Source organism: Oncorhynchus gorbuscha, linkage group LG25 (assembly GCF_021184085.1).
Source record: "Oncorhynchus gorbuscha isolate QuinsamMale2020 ecotype Even-year linkage group LG25, OgorEven_v1.0, whole genome shotgun sequence".
In the NCBI taxonomy this organism is placed as follows: domain Eukaryota; kingdom Metazoa; phylum Chordata; class Actinopteri; order Salmoniformes; family Salmonidae; genus Oncorhynchus; species Oncorhynchus gorbuscha.
The window spans coordinates 29,506,873-29,528,528 of record NC_060197.1 but is presented as its reverse complement, the minus strand read 5'-3'; the positions used below and the strand labels follow the sequence as shown (position 1 = coordinate 29,528,528).

The window sequence follows — 21,656 nt, the reverse complement described above, 5'->3', positions numbered from 1 at the left end:
ACTGACTCTGGGTCAGTGAATACAGATACATTTTGTTATGGGGTGGAGCCAAAGGCTCCTCGAAAAACACCCCTCCAGCGTGGCTCTTTGGTGCCTTCCGCCACATAGTGAGAGTTGAAATGGAAGGACCGCCCTGGGTTATACCATTCAGGTAGATATGGGGGACCGTAACCCTACCAGAGGGAGTCTGGAGTCACATAGAAAACAAACATTCAAAATACCTGAGAGATAGCGAACGAGCGAGATAGGGAGTTAAAGAGAGTGGGGCAGAGGGTCGAGAGAACGAGGGATAAAAAGAAATATAGAAAGAGGGAAGAAAGAAAACACTCTGTTCAAAGACATTTCCCCACACCAAATTACATTCAGTTACATCATAGTTCCTTGGTACCCCTTTTCTTATTCAGCTATCATCCACTCTGATTGGGCAGAAAAGGGGGGGAATACAGTATTCTCAGCAGTGTGCAGAGACGAGAAGAGCATAAACCCTTAAGAGAATGAAACGGTGTACCCTTTTGTAAGCAGCAGCTCCTTTCTTTATTCTAAAACGATTCTCTTTTCTTTGTAGCACCAGCTAAAAAAAACATCTCGTTAGGGCAAGCTTCATAAAGAGCAGTGGTCTCCGTGGTGACCACTTGACAAGCCTTTTTCTGTCACGGTGTCTCTAAATCGATAGAAGTGTGTTGGTTTCTCTAGAGCTAGCATCTTCTTGGGAGCGTGCAGTATGGATTTTTTTGGTACAGTGTCTTATAGTTACAACAGAGTCAGAGTTAACGCTTATTAGATAGCGTCGTTATCATTCGCCGCCAAGAGGGGGCAGTATAGGGAGCAGCGATCGGCAGTGTTTCGCGCCTCGAGCCATCCTGGTTGACTCGCCAACATTTGGCCCGCTATTTAACTTGTGTGTGTGTGTGTGTGGCTACCACAACACTAGAGTCTCAGGTCAATAGAATTTGTCATCGATGCGGAAGTGTGGCCTCGTGACATCATCTGGGTTGAGAAACACAGAAATCGACTTCCCTGGGTTCTCTGTCACCAGCTGCTGCAGCCTGGCAGCCAGCTTGTCGTCCGAGGGTGAGATGATGCCACTGGCCGGGTACCTGTGGCCAGGTGACCCGCCATGCCCGTTGGTGGCGCCCGCCGCCTTCCTCTTGAGCTGGCCTGCCTGCTGTGCCTGGTCCAGGGCCACCCGGAGGTGCTCGGTGGGGTCTGAGCGGACGTGAGCCAGCTTCCGGGCCACCAGCAGGGCTTGGCTGTCCGACAGGTGCTCCAGCATGTTGCACTGGGGCAGGAAGTAGTTGGGACAGTTCTTACCCAAGATGCAGTGGGCCAGGTCATCCAGGAGGCCCAGGAGGAGACGGGCGGGAGTGTCGGAGTCAGGGGAAGACAGGTAGGAGGGGGGCAGGCGGTCACAGGCCCAGAAGAGGATGGTGCGGAGGTGGTAGGGGCTGAGGCCAGTGCGGGGGCGAGCCAGGAGGCGGGAGAGGACAGCCTTGGCTGCCTGGAAGGCCTGGGCCATGGGGAACGGGATGCACTTCTTCAGCTGAACCTGGAGACAGACAATGATATGGCAGCCAGTGGTTCAGATTGAATTGAATTCAAATAAACTTTATTAAACCAACAAGGGGAAATTGGATGTCACCTAATGGATGTTATACTGAAGCTAAATGTTACAGTTTATTCATTTTCAACTGTATTTAGAGTTCAACCTGAACATATTTAACAGATTTAAAGTTGAACTTGTACTTCCACTATATATACACACACACATTCTGCTATTTCAGTCCCACCCGTTGCTGACAGGTGTATAATATAGAACAGACAGCCATGCAATCTCCATAGACAAACATTGGCAGTCGAATGGCCCGTACTGTAGAACTCAGTGACTTTCAACATGACACCTTTTCAACAAGCCAGTTTGTCAAATTTCTGCCCTGCTAGTGCTGTTATTGTGAAGTGGAAACATCTAAGAGCAACAACGGCAAAGCTGCAAAGTGGTAGGCCACACAAGCTCACAGAACGGGAGTGAAGTGTGTAAAAAAAAATGTTCTAAAGAAGTTGAAATTCCTGTCCTCAGTTGCAACACTCAGTACCGAGTTCCAAAATCACCCTGGAAGCAACGTCAGCACAAGAACTGTTCGTGAAGAGCTTCATGAAATGGGTTTCCATGGCCGAGCAGCCGCCCACAAGCATAAGATTGTCGGCTGGAGTGGTGTAAAGCCACCCGCCATTGGACTCTGGAGCAGTGGACGCGCGTTCTTTGGAGTGATAAATCACAATTCACCGTCTGGTTTTGGCAGATGCCAGGAGAACGACACCTGCCAGAATGCATAGTGCCAACTGTAAAGATTATTGGAGGAATAATGGTCTGGGGCTGTTTTTCATGGTTTGGGCTTTTCCCCTTAGTTCCAGTGAAGGGAAATCTTAACGCTACAGCATATGACATTCTAGACGATTCTGTGCTACATTTTGGGGAAGGCCTTTTCCTGTTTCAGCATGACAATGCCCCCGTGCACAAAGCGAGGTCCATAAAGAAATGGTTTTGTCGGTGTGAAAGAACGTGACTGGCCTGCACAGAGCCCTGACCTCAACCCCATCGAACACCTTTGAGGATGAATTGGAACGCCGACTGCGAGCCAGGCCTAATCGCCCAACATCAGTGCCTGACCTCACTAATGCTCGTGTCTGAATGGAAGAAAGTCCATGCAGCAATGTTCCAACATCTATTGGAAAGACTTCCCAGAAGAGTGGAGGCTGTTGTAGCAGCAAAGATGGATCCAACTCCATATTAATGCCCATGATTTTGGAATGAGATGTTTGACAGCCAGGTGTCCACAGACTTTTGATCGTGTCATGCGCTTTAGCTTCAGCTAACATTTACAAGGTAGAATTGGCAATGCACAAAATAAATAGTAGGGCAATTCCACAGCAACAGAATGACGTTGAGACTTTAAAATGCATGCATGTCAAACAAAAACTAATGATTGCAAAGTCAAACCATACAACTCTATGCACAAGGACAACTTTTAACGATTTCCACTGAACATTTTGACAAAAAAAGATTTACTTGAAAAACAGTGCAGGTGCAAAGTTTGGTAACAGAATGACAGCACAAACAGCAACCCGTAATTGCGTTACCGTGGAATTGCCCAGCAGTATCGGGCAGACTTCCGAAACAACTAAGAGTATGAAGTAGAAGGCTAACCTTCTCTGCTGTTTTGGTCCCGCAGCGATCACGTTGCAGCAGCATGAAGAGTACCCGTGCACATGGCCATATACTCTGTGTGAGTGCATCGTCTTGCCTAACGCTCATCTGCAATATCTGCGGTTCATCCTGCTGCTTGTGACAATGTCATATCACTGAGTCGCAATTGAACACATCTAGCTAGATAACCATTCTGGCCAAGTAAGGGAGGAAGGAGGCCCAATCTATTGAACTCGCTAATTACTCAAAAAGAAGAGCTAACTTAACCAACTACCCACCTCGCTGCGTGAGAAGGCCAGCCTCCACTCCCGGTCAGGCCTCCCCCCCAGCGGGGCCGGGCAGGGCAGCAGGTAGAACCCAGAGATGGCCTCCTCCTCCGTGATCTTCCCGTCCCAGAAGTGGTTGGCCGTCAGCCAGCTCTGGGCCACGGCGGGCCAGCCCCGGAAGGACACCACGGGCAGGAGGTCATAGAGCACTCGGCTGGACCCCGCCTGGAGGTAGGAACGATTTATTGTGAAACACAACTATTTAAAAGAGATGTCCTGAATTACTTATCCGGTTAAACAAAGGCTTCGTAAATACATTTGTTCAACACAAGTTCTTCCAGAATAGCTGAGATGGTTGCTAGTGCCAATTAATCAGATTCTGGAATTGATACAGATGCCAACTACGGCCTCCTATTCCCTATATAGACACTACTATTAGCACTATAGAGGGGGACATTTGGGACGTACACCAACTCCCTACCTGAAGAATGAGGGTGGTCAGGGGCCCGTTGCGCTCCAGCCTCTCCGGGATGGGGATGCCTCTCTGTGGTGAACGTCTCAGCTCGTCCACCGCCTCCCCCACCACCCCCCAGAACCAGTCAGCCACCAGCGCGGGAGAGAAGTAGCACCCGTCCAGAGACTGGTGGGGGGACTGGGATCAAATCATGACCCAACTTTAGTTCAAGTGCAATTAAAGGGTAACTTTGGCATTAGCTTAGTGCAAAGACTTCCAATCTTTGCGCTAAGATAGTTAGCATTGGCTCGCAGAACTACCTCGTACTGGACACAAAGACATAAAAATGGTATCCACAAGTTCATCTGACTCCAAGGAAGTACATAAAACCCCTTCCTTGCCAATACCTGAACTATCCCTTTAAAATTATTTCAACACACTTTACAGTAAAACACAATAAAAAGACTAAGCTAAAAGCAACACACATTTGATTAACTTTCAAAAAACTAAAAGCAAAAAAAAGAATAATAATAAGATAAGTTAGAAAACGCATTTACATGGAGGGAGGGGGGAACAGCACCAGAGACTTGGTGACCCATTCCCCTGTCCTCTTCATCCTCCTCCTCATCGGGGGGTAATCCGTTCTCCTCCTGGCAGCAGATGCTCCACCTGGCCAGAGTGGTGGGGTCACACAGACGCAGGGACAGCCAGGAGTGGCAGGGGGCCGACTGCCGCATGTCTAGGGTGACGGGCTGGTTGACATGAGATGACGCTGCATTAAGCTATACTTGTTTTCCTGAGGCAACACTCGTGATTAGCCTGGCATCAAAATCACCACGTCAGAAAGTATACAGTAAAAACATCCCATAAGACACATCACAGCTTCTCATCAATAAACGTGGACACATTCAAGCAGTACGTTTCACATCCCCGTGCCTGCTGCACCAACCTGGTTGCGGTCGTGGAGCTTGAGCGCCGGCACCAGGAGGGTGAAGTCCAGGTCGAAGTCGGCCCCCTTGGCGTAGTCCCCCAGCTCCTCTGGGTTGAGGTCCAGGACCCCCTCCCTGGCCCCCCCGGACAGGAGCAGGTACTCATTGGCCACTGGGAGACGCTGGTCCACCTTCTGTACTAGACCTAGAGGAAGAACACACACACACACACAAAGGATGAGTGTAATATGACATTAAAAACAAATACAATACTTGAGCCGTTCCACTTCTTCTGAAGGCAAAGCATACATTCATGAAATACAGCAGTAGCGATATTGACATAAAAATATATGAGGTCTACACAGCTCCCTCGGTGAGCGCAGTGCGTGGTTTTATGTTATTCTCCACGCTAGCTGCTCGTCCTCAACCAACCCTGGCTTTATCCTCCTAGGGGGAGTCTTTACTGAACACAGCCAAAATGACTGGGCAAACTGCAATAACTCCGACAGAGGGGGGAGAGAGTGGGAGAGGAGGAAGGGATAGCGTGAGAGGGAATGAGTAAGAGAGGGAGAGGAAGGAAAAGAGAATGTGAGAGTGCGTGAGAGAAAAAAAATAAAGAAAAGTCTAAACTAACAGCTTTCGAATAGTCATAACATCCTATCAATCTAGCTTCTGGCAAACAACTTCCCCACCCAGCCCAAACCAAAACTCTCCTCTTTGCCAAAGAGTTGATGAAAAATACTGAACCCAATCAAATCCCTTTATTGTGCTCTCAACTATGGTGTTCCAGTCAAGCAAGATTAGAGCCGGACAGGCTTAAAAGGTCACTCTCAACACATGATACCATGCATCTTCACCGTGCGCACACACACACACACTCAAGTGTGCATGTACGCACGCACACACACACAGGGCTAAGACCCAGTGATGCCTTCCAGGCTGTCAACTTTGACCTGAAGAACACCCATATACCCATCCCCTCAGGGAGGCTCTGAGGTCGATATGAAGGCAGTGGTGGGGGGGGGGTGCAACTGCCAACTGCAGACACTGAGACTGCAGCCTGGAGCCTAAAGCTCCTAACGCGATTTCTCTCATCCAATTACAGGCCCTGTGTCGATGTGTGTGTGTGAGAGAGAGAGCTATTTCAAAGACAGTGTCGATCTAGTGTGTGTTATACTGACAGTAAAAGGAAAGCAGAGAAATAATCAGATATAGAAATCAAAATCTGTCAGTTCTTCCCAAGCATTGAGAGAAGCTGAGAAGAGCTGAGGGAGAGAAAATATCTTCCAGGCAGACAGACAAAGGGCAGAGTCGGCAAGCAGAAACATCCTCTGATTTGTTTTGGGTCTCTAGAGTTGATCAATTGGGTCAAATGGGAAGCAGGAGAACATACTATAGCATGCAGAGGAACATGAGAGAGAGAGGGGGGGGGGTACAAAACCCACACCAGGTCGTGACTAGACGCAAAGTCTAGACACAAAGGCCGTGGACACCAGCTTAGCGTAGGTGAGGCTCCAATAAAGCCTTGAAGCTGGGCTGAGAAAAACTAAAGTGCATGGACTTGAACGTTTTCAAACCAGGACTTAACTCACTGTGTTTGAGTACTATAATTAATTCATCTGTTTCCCATTCAAAACAGCCACAGTGTTATGCATCCACCAGTAGGTCTCTGGGAGGTCAAGCATAGCAGATCTCATTTCCATTGAGCCACTCCGGGAATCGTAACACACAAACGTATAAGAGGAATGCTTGTGGTGTGGATGCCAGTACTACACAAAGAGATAATTAAAAATAATAATGATATCTTTTTCCCCCTTTCTGTGCCTGTGATGTGGTTGTCCAACCTAGCTATATTAAGATTAAAAGCACTAACACTAAGTCGCTCTGGATAAATGACTCAAATGTAAATACAGGCGCCAAAAATAGTGAAAAGATGAGAGAAGGGATGTACCGTAAGAGAGAGACAGGGTAAGAGTAGCTGTGTAAACACGTCGACTCACAATGGGAAAGGTTGGGATGTCAGACAGGAGGCCTTCTCTATAACAAAGACGTAGGGTCAAACTATCCAATGAATCGTAACACAGGTCCTTCCAGCAGAGACCGTTTTAGCCATTCAATTGCCATTGAACACTCTCGCTCGGCTTCAAACCCGGAGTCTTTTCAAACGTAAACGATTAGCCTCTAAATCGAGCCCTTGCTCCTTTTAAAATACAGAGCTTTCATACTCTGAGACTCAAGAGAGACGGATTAACACACACAAAAGAGTCAGTGTGTCCTGCTACCCCCCCCCCCCCCCCCGACGGTGTTTATGCGTTCACATCAAGCCCGGAGATTAGCCTAGCTTTCATTTCCAGATCTTAAAAATAGGCCTCGCTCATTCTCAAAAATTAAACAGAGGGAGACTTTGTTCTCATCTAATCCAATTTGGTGTCGATGCGAGAAACCTTCTTTTGAAGCTGAAGAGGGTCAGGGGCTATCTATCAAACACCAGGCCGCAAAACGAAGGTGATCGAAACATTAAAATGTGTTTGTGTTCAAATGCTGTAGTACAGAGTTTAATGGAGCGATGGACTGTGTTCGGGGATCGATGTATGCTTAAAAATAAAGAAATAAAACACATTGTGTTATGACTATGATACATCCGTTTGGGTTTTCACATGAAGTAAATGTCAAATTGCTTTTTTATGTACATTAAAAGTGATTCAGTAAATGGAGGGAGAGAGAGCGAGCGACACAGAGCCCAAAGAGAGAGAGAGAGAGATCTCTTCCCTGTAGTAGTTCATACAACAGCACTCGCCTGGTTAATTATCAGTCTGAGTTGTAATGTTCCTGCTGCCTGTTAAGAAACCATCTCCTCCTACACTAGAGGGGGGAGCGTACAGACTCTGGGGGCACAGCAAACACACGCAGAGCTGTTCGTCGCCGTGAGACTTGGTGTGTGTTATCGAACGTCGGAGGAGACTATAAAAATATAGGACGTTGTTTATAAGGTTTTATACAATCAGTATGTGTATATATACACAGTACCAGTCAAAAGTTGACACACCTACTCATTCAACAGTTTTCTATATTTTTACTCTTTTCTACATTGTAGAATAGTGAATACAAACTATGAAATAACACATATGGAATCATGTAGTAACCAAAAAACACAAAAACATAGTTAGCCACCTTTTCAAAGTAGCCACCTTTTGCCTTGATGACAGCTTTGCACACTTTTGGCATTCTCTCAACTAGCTTCACCTGGAATGATTTTCCAACAATCTTGAGAGTTCCCACATATGCTGAGCACTTGTTGGCTGCTTTTCCTTCACTCTGCAGTCAAAATCATCCCAAACAAACTCAAATCGGGTTGAGGTCAGGTGATTGTGGAGGCAAGATCCTCTGCTGCAGCACTCCATCACTCTCCTTTTTGGTCAAATAGCCCTTAGAGCCTGGAGGTGTGTTGGGTCATTGTCCGGTTGAAAAACAAATGATAGTGGGACTAAGCACAAACCAGATGGGATGACGTTTTGCTGCAGAATGCTGTGGTAGTCATGCTGGTTAAGTGTGCCTTGATTTCTAAATAAATCACAGACAGTGTCACCAGGAAAGCACCCCTACACCACCTACTCCATGTTTCACGGTGGGAACCACACATGCAGAGATCATCAGTTCACCTACTCTCACCTACTAACCAAAAATCTCACATTTGGACTCAGAACAAAGGACAAATTTCCACCAGTCTAATGTCCATTGCTCGTGTTTCTTGGCCCAAGCAAGTCTCTTCTTCTTAATGGTGTCCTTTAGTACTGGTTTCTTTGCAGCAATTTGACTGTGAAGGCCTGATTCACGCAGTCTCCTCTGAACAGTTGATGTTGAGATGTGTCTGTTACTTGAACTCCGTGAAGCATTTATTTGGGCTGCAATCTGAGGCGCAGTTAATTGCCGATTTCTGAGGCTGGTAACTCAAACTTATCTTCTGCAGGAGAGGTAACTCTGGGTCATCCTTTCCTGTGGCGGTCCTCATGAGAGCCAGTTTCATCATAGCGCTTGATGGTTTTTGCGACGGCACTTGAAGAAACTTTCATAGTTCTTGAAATTTTCCGGATTGACTGACCTAAAGTGGCCTTAACCGACATCATCGGTGCCTGGGGAACAGTGGGATAACTGCCTTGCGCAGGGGCAGAAGACCGATTTTGACCATGTCAGCTCAGGGATTCGATCCAGCAACCTTTCGTACTGGACTGTCAGTTGACAAACTATAGCACATCTGTTGCTATGTACAATTTGTGTTAGCCTTCTTATGCTCTTTAATCAATTAACCATTTTCGAGTACTGGCCTGTCGTTGGCTGGATGTCCTTTGGGTGGTGGTCCATTCTTGATACACATAGGAAACAGTTAAGCGTGAAAAACCCACAAGCATTGTAGTTCTTGACACACTCAAACTGGTGCGCCTGGCACCTACTAGCATACCCTGTTCAAAAGACACGGTCTTGCCCATTCTCCCTCTGAATGGCACACACAATCATAGCTTTCACCTGGATTCACCTGGTCAGTCTGTCATGGAAAGAGCAGGTGTTCCTAATGTTTTGTACACTGTGTATATGAGCGAGAGAGAGAGAGAGAGAGGAAGAGAGAAAACTGCTGCCTGAGAGCTAAAGTGGACCGTAGGTGGCATTAATCAAAAAGTGTGTGTGTGACGCACTGAGGACATGAGCCCAACGGGAGAGTTGAACGCGGTCAACAACCATTGCACAACCGATCATTACCTGAACACAGGCGGAACAACTTAGCTGCTACAGCCCAGCCACACAATCAAACAACGGGCAATTTACATTCAGATTCAGTCGTGTTGACGTGGCTGCCAAAATACACACACATAGACTTTCAATTAATCTAGCTTGATCTCAGTGAAGGCTAAGGGAGGTACATAGAATACAAAAACAGTATTCAATATGTCCTTAAAATAGGCGATGACCTTGAAAACCAAAACGTTTTGCATATCTGTCACTTTTGAGTAAGATAATCGTAAGTGGATTTTGATCCTGTAGGACAGTGTAGGTGAAGGTTAACACAGAGATATTTTCCCACCTACGGAAGCCCAACATGTGGGCCCATCTGTCCAGAAGAGTTCCCTTCCGAATACGCTTTTCTCTGATTGGTCGTTGCATACAGGGGGGTGATCCCACTGTGGGGGGGGGGGGGGGCAAGCCGACACACAGACAACAACAAACAAGCACGGCGAGAAGAGACAAAACAACAGCTGGTTTGGGTTGTTTTGTCTTTACGTCTCAACTCGAGGCGACCTCCTGACTTTGCACGCCTGGACGTGTTCCAGACAATGCCTGACTTGTGCCTCATTCTTTTGTTATTGTGCCTCGGTGAGTCGGCCGAATCTGAAATGGAGCTCCCCCTTCTTTCTCCCCGCTCTCCTCTCTAGCCTTCTTTGTGTTTGAATTAATACGGCTATAGAGCGGTATAAAACAAATACTTTTTTAATGAGATCTGTGGGGGGGAAGGGGGTCACCAGTAGTCTGGTGTTCAAAGGCACATGAAAAAGGGTGTGTTTGTAAAACAAAAAAACTAGCCTAAGAAGTGGGGGCTGAAGATGGGGAGAGAACCCATGGCGATAACAGGATTCTGTTTTTAGTTTGATAGGAGTGGGCGTCATTCCTCTCCTTTTTTATCTCCAAGTCAATTTTTCTGTCTTTGAAGGGAAGTGAAAAATGAAACATGGAGGATTACTCGGTGTATACAGAGCAGAAAGCACTAGAATCGAGTTGTTGTTTACTTACTGGTTCAGCAAAGACTTGTAGCATTTTATCTGACAGACTTGAACCTACAACCTTACAAGACGATATCTCACTTCTTACTGTAAATAAGAACAATCACTTGTTACAGTGCATTCGGAAAGTAGTCAGCCCACTTGACTCTTTCCACTTTGTTACAGCCTTATTCTAAAATGGATGAAATAGTCCCCCCCCCTCATCAATCCACACAATACCCCATAATGACAAAGCAAAAACAGGTTTAGATTTTTGCAATGTACTAAAAATAAACTGAAATATCACATTTACATAAGTACTCAGACCTTTTACTCAGAACTTTGTTGAAGCACCTTTGGCAGCGATTACAGCCTCAAGTCTTCTTGGGTGTGATGCTACAAAGCTTGGCACACCTGAATTTGGGGAGCTTCTCCCATTCTTCTCTGCAGATCCTCTTAAGCTCTGTCAGGTTGGATGGGGAGCGTCACTGCACAGCTATTTTCTCCGTTCATCTTTCCCTCGATCCTGACTAGTCTCCCAGTCCCTGCCGCTGAAGAACATTCCCACAGCATGATGCTGCCACCACCATGCTTCACCTTAGAGATGGTGCCAGGTTTCCTCCAGATGTGACGCTTGGCATTCAGGCCAAAGAGTTCAATCTGGGTTTCATCAGACCAGAGAATCTTGTTTCTCATGGTCTGAGAGTCTTTGGGTGACTTTTAACAAACTCCAAGCAGGCTGTCATGTGCTTTTTACTGAGGAGTGGCGTCCATCTGGTCACTATACCATAAAGGCCTGATTGGTGGAGTGCTGAAGAGATGGTTGTCCTTCTAGAGCTCGGTCAGAGTGACTATCGGGTTCCCTTCTCCCCCGATTGCTCAGTTCGGCCAGGCGGCCAGCTCTAGGAAGAGTCTTGGTGGTTCCAAACTTCTTCTATTTAAGAATGATGGAGGCCACTTGTGTTCTCTGGGAGCTTAAATACTGCAGAATTGTTTTGGTAGCCTTCCCCAGATCTGTGCCGACGCAATCCTGTCTCGGAGTTATAAGGACAATTCCTTCGATGGTTTGGTTTTTGTTCTGACATGAACTGTCAACTGTGGGACCTTATATAGACAGGTGTATGCCTTTCCAAATCATGTCCAATCAATTGAATTGTAGGACCATCTGAAGGATGTTCAACGAAAACAAGATGAACCTGAATACTTATGTAAATGGTGGGGGTTTTTCTCCATTTTTAATACATTTGCAAAAGAATATAAAAACCTGTTATCGCTTTGTCATTATGGGGTATTGTGTACACAAAATACATCATATATTTGATAATAAGGCTGTAACGTAACAAAATGTGGAAAAAAGGCAGGGGTCTGAATATATCCCGAATGAACTGTTTGTCATTATTCTACATTTCTGCATTCCCACCAACCCATATAGTCCTGTGGGAGTACTGGAGGCATTTTCTTTCCAAAGGCATGCTACAGGCTAGCCTAAAACAGTTAACTAAGGAGCTACTGGGCAAAGAAAGTGTTTTTTCCTTCCTTGGATCTGTGCAGCTGCTTCCCTGTGTGGTGCAATCTCTCTACTCTCCCTCTCCATCTCTGTCAGCTCTTAATGGCCAGTGGGGAGCCACCTGCTGCTTAAACTAGGCTAGAGAAATCTTTATAAAACAGACCCAACTAGAAAGGATGTCAAACACATTATATGCACAGACACACACACTACTGTTGCCACCTAACTGAGGATCTCAATTTAACCTTGCGCAATAACCTAGATGCAGTTGCACCCCTAAAAACTAAAAAAATGTCTCATAAGAAACTAGCTCCTGGTACACAGAAAATACCCGAGCTCTGAAGCAAGCTTCCAGAAAATTGGAACGGAAATGGCGCCACACCAAACTGGAAGTCTTCCGACTAGCTTGGAAGGATGGTACCGTGCAGTACCGAAGAGCCCTTACTGCTGCTCGATCGTCCTATTTTTCTAACTTAATTGAGGAAAATAAGAACAATCCGAAATTCCTTTTTGATACTGTGGCAAAGCTAACTAAAAAGCAGCATTCCCCAAGAGAGGATGACTTGCACTTTAGCAGTGATAAATTCATGAACTTCTTTGAGGAAAAGATTATGATTATTAGAAAGCAAATTACGGACTCCTCTTTAAACCTGCGTATTCCTCCAAACCTCAGTTGTCCTGAGTCTGCACAACTCTGCCAGGACCTAGGATCAAGAGAGACGCTCAAGTGTTTTAGTACTATATCTCTTGACACAATGATGAAAATAATCATGGCCTCTAAACCTTCAAGCTGTATACTGGACCCTATTCCAACTAAACTACTGAAAGAGCTGCTTCCTGTGCTTGGCCCTCCTATGTTGAACATAATAAACGGCTCTCTATCCACTGGATGTGTACCAAACTCACTAAAAGTGGCAGTAATAAAGCCTCTCTTGAAAAAGCCAAACCTTGACCCAGAAAATATAAAAAACTATCGGCCTATATCGAATCTTCCATTCCTCTCAAAGATTTTAGAGAAGGCTGTTGCGCAGCAACTCACTGCCTTCCTGAAGACAAACAATGTATACGAAATGCTTCAGTCTGGTTTTAGACCCCATCATAGCACTGAGACGGCACTTGTGAAGGTGGTAAATGACATTTTGATGGCATCGGACCGAGGCTCTGCATCTGTCCTCGTGCTCCTAGACCTTAGTGCTGCTTTTGATACCATCGATCACCACATTCTTTTGGAGAGATTGGAAACCCAAATTGGTCTACACGGACATGTTCTGGCCTGGTTTAGGTCTTATCTGTCGGAAAGATATCAGTTTGTCTCTGTGAATGGTTTGTCCTCTGACAAATCAACTGTACATTTCGGTGTTCCTCAAGGTTCTGTTTTAGGACCACTATTGTTTTCACTATATATTTTACCTCTTGGGGATGTTATTCGAAAACATAATGTAAACTTTCACTGCTATGCGGATGACACACAGCTGTACATTTCAATGAAACATGGTGAAGCACCAAAATTGCCCTCGCTAGAAGCATGTGTTTCAGACATAAGGAAGTGGATGGCTGCAAACTTTCTACTATTAAACTCGGACAAAACAGAGATGCTTGTTCTAGGTCCCAAGAAACAAAGAGATCTTCTGTTGAATCTGACAATTAATCTTAATGGTTGTACAGTCGTCTCAAATAAAACTGTGAAGGACCTCGGCGTTACTCTGGACCCTGATCTCTCTTTTGAAGAACATATCAAGACCATTTCGAGGACAGCTTTTTTCCATCTACGTAACATTGCAAAAATCAGAAACTTTCTGTCCAAAAATAATGCAGAAAAATTAATCCATGCTTTTGTCACTTCTAGGTTAGACTACTGCAATGCTCTATTTTCCGGCTACCCGGATAAAGCACTAAATAAACTTCAGTTAGTGCTAAATACGGCTGCTAGAATCCTGACTAGAACCAAAAAATTTGATCATATTACTCCAGTGCTAGCCTCTCTACACTGGCTTCCTGTCAAAGCAAGGGCTGATTTCAAGGTTTTACTGCTAACCTACAAAGCATTACATGGGCTTGCTCCTACCTACCTCTCTGATTTGGTCCTGCCGTACATACCTATACGTACGCTACGGTCACAAGACGCAGGCCTCCTAATTGTCCCTAGAATTTCTAAGCAAACAGCTGGAGGCAGGGCTTTCTCCTATAGAGCTCCATTTTTATGGAACGGTCTGCCTACCCATGTCAGAGACGCAAACTCGGTCTCAACCTTTAAGTCTTTACTGAAGACTCATCTCTTCAGTGGGTCATATGATTGAGTGTAGTCTGGCCCAGGAGTGGGAAGGTGAACGGAAAGGCTCTGGAGCAACGAACCGCCCTTGCTGTCTCTGCCTGGCCGGTTCCCCTTTTCCACTGGGATTCTCTGCCTCTAACCCTGTTACGGGGCTGAGTCACTGGCTTGCTGGGGCTCTCTCGTGCCGTCCCTGGGGGGGTGCGTCACCTGGGTGGGTTGATTCACTGTTGTGGTCGGCCTGTCTGGGTTCCCCCCTTGGGTTGTACCGTGTCGGAGATCTTTGTGGGCTATACTCGGCCTTGTCTCAGGATGGTAAGTTGGTGGTTGAAGATTTCCCTCTAGTGGTGTGGGGGCTGTGCTTTGGCAAAGTGGGTGGGGTTATATCCTTCCTGTTTGGCCCTGTCTGGGGTGTCCTCGGATGGGGCCACAGTGTCTCCTGACCCCTCCTGTCTCAGCCTCCAGTATTTATGCTGCAGTAGTTTATGTGTCGGGGGGCTAGGGTCAGTTTGTTTATCTGGAGTACTTCTCCTGTCCTATTCGGTGTCCTGTGTAAATCTAAGTGTGCGTTCTCTAATTCTCTCCTTCTCTCTTTCTTTCTCTCTCTCGGAGGACCTGAGCCCTAGAACCATGCCCCAGGACTACCTGACATGATGACTCCTTGCTGTCCCCAGTCCACCTGGCCATGCTGCTGCTCCAGTTTCAACTGGCCTGGGCCCTAGGACCATGTCCCAGGACTACCTGACATGAGGACTCCTTGCTGTCCCCAGTCCACCTGGCCATGCTCCTGCTCCAGTTTCAACTGTTCTGCCTTACTATTATTCAACCATGCTGGTCATTTATGAACATTTGAACATCTTGGCCACGTTCTGTTATAATCTCCACCCGGCACAGCCAGAAGAGGACTGGCCACCCCACATATGCTCTCTCTAATTCTCTCTTTCTTTCTCTCTCTCGGAGGACCTGAGCCCTAGGACCATCTGACATGATGGCTCCTTGCTGTCCCCAGTCCACCTGACTGTGCTGCTGCTCCAGTTTCAACTGTTCTGCCTTATTATTATTTGACCATGCTGGTCATTTATGAACATTTGAACATCTTGGTCATGTTCTGTTATAATCTCTACCCGGCACAGCCAGAAGAGGACTGGCCACCCCACATAGCCCGGTTCCTCTCTAGGTTTCTTCCTAGGTTTTGGCCTTTCTAGGGAGTTTTTCCTAGCCACCGTGCTTTTACACCTGCATTGTTTGCTGTTTGGGGTTTTAGGCTGGGTTTCTGTACAGCACTTTGAGATATCAGCTGATGTACGAAGGGCTATATAAATAAATTTGATTTGATTTGATTTGTTGCACGGTGTTTCGGAAACTCTAGTATTTCCAATACTAGAACATGAGAAACGGTTCGGTACTAGAATTTTTCTAACTTTCGGTACTTCTGTCAAATGTGTCTCACCTCAAATATGGATTGAGAGGACCAAGTCTCTCTAGTAATTTGTCTAAATCTTCAAGGGGGCAGTAGCTATCCAGGCTGCCCGTGCAGCTGACACAGTGCAAAACACTTTAGAGAGACAATATCGACAGCGTGACTTCTTGAAACCAAAACATCGCATCTCTTCGCCTGCAGCTTGTTGACAAAACTGGCTGCAGAAGCAAACTATGGGAATACTTTGATTACAGAGCAGAAGAGGGCAGATGAGCAATTAAGCAAAACATGATACAAAGCAGTGCAATGGAAGGGAGGTTCAGTTCCAAGCTAAACTAAATAAAGCAAACTATTTTATACAACATTTGCATTTACGTTGTTATTGCAGTTACGTTATTCTAGTAAATTGGAATTATTTTGGAGTGACAATGACATGAACATATATTCAGCATGACATTCATTTGGGTATTATAATGGGATTCATTTGGGTATTATTAATGGGATTCATTTGGGTATTATAATGGGATTCATTTGGGTATTATAATGGGATTCATTTGGGTATTATAATGGGATTCATTTGGGTATTATAATGGGATTCATTTGGGTATTATAATGGGATTCATTTGGGTATTATAATGGGATTCATTTGGGTATTATAATGGGATTCATTTGGGTATTATAATGGGATTCATTTGGGTATTATAATGGGATTCATTTGGGTATTATAATGGGATTCATTTGGGTATTATAATGGGATTCATTTGGGTATTATAATGGGATTCATTTGGGTATTATAATGGGATTCATTTGGGTATTATTAATGGGATTCATTTGGGGTTAAAATAATAATATATGCCATTTAGCAGACGCTTTTATCCAAAGCGACTTACAGTCATGTGTGCATACATTCTACGTATGGGTTGATCAATGTGAAATGCACTCATAACTTGACAATATATTTTGACTACTTAGCATTTGTCTAGGCTTACAAGCAGTAGCCACGAGCCAGCCAGCAGCCCTGGGCGGAGCATTGCACCCTGGGACTCGTAGTATGCTGGGTAAATTCAATTGTATTTCTATGGCGTCTAGACTATTTCAACATAAAAGTTTCAGAAATGAGCATCAGTGGGGTTTTTTTATGTTGTTTTGGAACTAAACTATTCATTTAATACATTCAATTATTTAGCTGTAATGAAACAATTGCAGGTCTAATGAATGTAATTTGACCCAATATTATGGCCATAGATGAGAAAATCAACCCTGATATGTATCAAATGACTTTTTAAAACATATGGTTTTGCATAAGGGAAAATTGAGGTAATTCTTCTGTTATTTAACATGGTGTTTTATTTTGGGAAGACATTTAATATAGTAGATATTCTGTTCTACCAGTTATCAACATTGTTCAGCGTTTTTTGCCACGGTATCGTTTCGGTATCGAGTATTGCTTCGGTATCCTAAACCTGGTATCGAAGTCAGAAATTGGGTATCGTGACAACACTTATACACATAGAGATGCACAAACACACAGATGCACAAACACACAGAGACACACACACTCCAAGTGTTCCATATAAAGGGCCCATTTCAACATTCTTAGTAGCTGGGCAGATATTCCCTTTTAACTGCCTAGGCTCCATCCTCTTCAGGGTCCTTAAAAATAATACAAGTGGCAGTGCTACTACCGTAGCTAATGAACACAGTGCATTAACACAATCACACAACCGACACTCACATTATCTCTGTTCTCTAGCTGAAACAGCAGAGAGATAGAGAGATAGAGAGAGAGAGGGGGGTGATGGGAGAAATAGATTGCATCCTTTGGCTGCCATACAAGGAGCTAGACTGTAGGAAAACCCCCCACTGCGAAGTGTTTAAGAGCAGCTTTTAGCTGTCAGTCTGACTGTCAATGGAGACAGCGAGTGGGAGAAGAAGAAGAAAAGGAACCAGGAAATGAAGCAAAAAAATGTGGCGGTGTGAGAACACATGAGGCAAGAAAGAATGTGGAGCAGTGGTAGGAAAAGATTTGGTTACACAGTGAGGGCAGGGAGAGTCACTAAATTGGGGTAGAGGGTCAAGTGTTTGTGAGAGAGAGAGAGAGAGAGAGAGAGAGAGAGAGAGAGAGAGAGAGAGAGAGAGAGAGAGAGAGAGAGAGAGAGAGAGAGAGGGCAAGAAAGAGATTGAGAAAGAGAGCAAGAGACAAAGAGACAAAAAGAGAGAGAGAGAGAGAGAAAGAGAGTGAGAGGAGAAAAGAGGATGCTAGACTAGCAAGCACAGAACCAAAGTAGGAGGAGCAGAGACCTTATCCAATATCTGACTTGATTAGCAGAAGATACAGAGAGTCACAGGAGGAGGGTTGGCTGTCAGCTATGATATTTTTGGGCAAACAATACACCCATGCCAATAGTGGCTCCTATTCACAGCTATTGTTACATGGGGATGAACAGGGAGAGTGGATTTAGAGATGGACGGGGAGAGTGGATTTAGAGATGGATGGGGAAAGTGAACTTACAGCCAGTTAGACTGTTTGCATTGTGCTTCACTCTCAAGCTGCACATGATCCACAAACAAGCCACGAGAGAGAGAAGGAAAGAAAGAGCAAAGTGAGGGACATGCAGGGAGGGATACAGGCCAAAGAGGCTTGGTTCCAGTTGCACTGGGACCGGCAGGGAGAGAGGAGAAAAAAAGGAGAGAGCTTAGGGGCGGGCAGTAGCAGTGAAGAGAGGGAAGAGTGCCACCTATTGGACAAACAACCACACTTCACCTGGCTGAAAAGTACTGTAGATCAGGGGTATGACACACAACATAAACACAGCCAACACCTTTCTTCGATCTGTCCTTCTCATGAATAGGCTATACACCAGTGGAGGCTGCTGATGGGAGGACAGGTAATAATAATGGCTGAAATGGAGTGTAATGGCTGGAATCAAACATCATTCCTTTGATACCATTCGGCCCTTATGAGACTTCCTCCCCTCAGAAGCCTCCACTGCTACACACTACAATCACATAACTTAAAAGTGTTCACCAAACACACAATATATAAAATAAATGTGAATCATAAATGTATACCATACATATTTTACCATCTAATGGTTTCAGAATGTTAACCTCAGTGTGTCACAACACATTCTCTGTTACTATGAGCTTTACCCAGCATGTTGAAGATAAAGTCTTTGGCCGTGTGGACCTCCAGGGCCAGTTGGTCCCCGAAGTCCCCCTGCTCCAGGGTGACCAGCTCAGACACCTGAGACGACAGCTGCTCCAGCATGGCCCCCGACCGGAAATCCACCTCCGAGGCTTTCTTCACCGGCGCTGGGGACCGAGGGGCCACCGCACTTATCAAGGTCTCCATGGTTATTCACACCCTATGGTTGGGTATACAGGTCTTGTCAATCATTTTTATAAAGGGGAGAAGACTCATTGCATGCTAGTTTGTATACCTTGTGTGTTATTGGCAATCAAAGTGAATTGCAAACTTTGCTATTGTACTCTCAGTCCTAGCACTGACTATGAATTTCGTATCAAATAGGGCGTGATACCAGGGATTTGTAGGATTATAAATCACACGCATTAAATGGCATATCCCCCAACTAGCTATGTTCATGTTTTGAATTGTTAATCCACAGTAAACGCAGATACAGATATACTCAAATGAATAACAAAATTCACATTAAACTGAAAGCCACCTGGTGTTTTTGAAATGCAAGCTACTTAGTCAGTGACAGCATGGGTGCTGTCCTCAAAACTAGATCAATTACCTAGCTATCGAGCAGGCTAATTAACGTTAGCTGGCTAATTTGAGTCTCGCCAGTTAGCCAACTGTTAGCAAATTTGCTTGCTACAACAGAACAAGCAGTCATTGTTATATCCATAAAAATGTAGACTTGCTATCTAGCTCGGATTATTTGGTGAAGACACTAGAATCGATTTTCGATTAACTAACTAGTTAGTTTGTTAGCCAGCTGCTAGTCGGAGAGGTGGGGATAAGTGCACCAACACAACTGAGTTAGCTAGCAAGCTGGACAGCGAATCTTTCACACACCGCAACGATGCATTGTTTGAATGCATGAATATACATTTGAACGAGCACACACCCTTAGCACGCAGGTCTGGTGACGTTTCTTTGCTATATTCCAGGCGTAACTGTTTTGCTCTTTATATTGAAATCGGATTTCTTCTCCCGTCATTTCCAACAGGTCCCCAGCACCACCTTCCCTTCCCCCTAGCAACACAGACCTCGGAAATCACGCCCTCCACTGAGGATCTTGGGATTAGTAGTGTGTACCGGTAATATAGCTCTCCTAAAAACTACAAAGCAGATTTGTTCTCTATGATTACATTTGTGACCCACTGTAGCCTGCTATAAGTACATCAGTTGAGATAAGGACAGTGGGGCCCAGCCCTGGTCAGAGATTGGATAGGTTGCTATGATTTTTACATCGAATCGATCACAGCAGTTAGGCCAGGGATGGGCAACTTTGATGGAGATGGGGGCCACAAAAAATCATGAGGGTCCCCAGCTGCTCACGGGTCTTCATACCCTCATCCAGGGTAATTTTGCACGCCTAATTTTTCAGTTTTTGATTTGTTAAAAAAGTTTGAAATATCCAATAAATGTCGTTCCACTTCATGATTGTGTCCCACTTGTTGTTGATTCTTCACAAAAAAATACAGTTTTATATCTTTATGTTTGAAGCCTGAGATGTGGCAAAAGGTCGCAAAGTTCAAGGGGGCCGAATACTTTCGCAAAGCACTGTATATATATATACACACACACTACCGTTCAAAGGTTTGGGGTCACTTAGAAATGTCCTTGTTTTGAAAGAAAAGCACATTTTTTTATCCATTAAAATAACATCAAATTAATCAGAAATACAGTGTAGACATTGTTAATGTTGTAAATTGTAGCTGGAAATGGCAGATTTTTTATGAAATATCTACATAGGCGTACAGAGACCCATTATCAGCAACCATCACTCCTGTGTTCCAATGGCACATTGTGTTAGCCTATCCAAGTTTATCATTTTAAAAGGCTAATTGATCATTAGAATGTTAGCACAGCTGAAAAATGTTGATGAAAGAAGCAATAAAACTGGCCTTTTTTCGACTAGTTTAGTACCTGGAGCATCAGCATTTGTGGGTTTGATTACAGGCTCAAAATGGCCAGAAACAAAGAACTCTCTTCTGAGAGTGCGAGAAATTGCCAAGATATTGAAGATCTCATACAACGCTGTGTACTACTCCCTTCACAGAACAGCACAAAGTGGTTCTAACCAGAATAGAAAGAGGAGTGGGAGGCCCCGGTGCACAACTGAGCAAGTGGACAAGTACATTGGAGCGTCTAGTTTGAGAAACAGACACCTCACAAGTCCTCAACTGGCAGCTTCATGAAATAGAAACCACAAAACACCCGTCTCAACGTCAACAGTGAAGAGGCGACTCCAGGATGCTGACCTTCTTGGCAGAATTGTAAAGAAAAAGCCATATCTCTGTCCAGTGTCTGTTTACATAAACAAAGCATGTCTAACTTTTGTTAATAACCTCTACGGGATCGGTGCCCCCCCCCCCCGCGAGACGGTTGAGCTAACGTGATTAGCATGATGTAAGTAACAAGAACATTTCCCAGGACTTAGACATGTCTTATATGGGCAGAAAGCTTCAATTCTAACTGCGCTGTCCAATTTACAGTAGCTATTACAGTGAACAATACCATGCTATTGTTTGAGGAGAGTGGACAACAATAAAACACTTGTATCACTGCAACTGGTTTGATACGTTCACCTCTGAAGGTAAATAATGTACTTACATTCAGTAATCTCGCTCTGATTTGTGACGCATGTTTGTTTCTTTTGTATTATC

General features: G+C 44.9%; 1 protein-coding gene across 2 annotated transcripts; it reads right to left on the bottom strand.

Annotated features, from left to right (window-relative positions):
• Positions 1-144: 144 nt before the first annotated feature.
• tmem102 (transmembrane protein 102) lies at positions 145-20,041 on the bottom strand. Of its 2 annotated transcripts, none has more exons than XM_046329584.1 (7): positions 19,892-20,041; positions 18,948-19,162; positions 4,872-5,056; positions 4,480-4,674; positions 3,950-4,120; positions 3,481-3,693; positions 145-1,546 (listed from the first exon to the last, which is right to left on the bottom strand). In XM_046329584.1, the coding sequence occupies exons 2-7, from the start codon at positions 19,147-19,149 to the stop codon at positions 941-943; spliced, it is 1,572 nt and encodes a 523-aa protein (XP_046185540.1). In that variant the 5' UTR covers positions 19,150-19,162; positions 19,892-20,041; the 3' UTR covers positions 145-940. The 2 variants fall into 2 exon arrangements, with proteins under 2 accessions (XP_046185540.1, XP_046185541.1); XM_046329585.1 differs by having other exon boundaries at positions 3,950-4,108.
• Between the last annotated feature and the right edge of the window lie 1,615 nt (positions 20,042-21,656).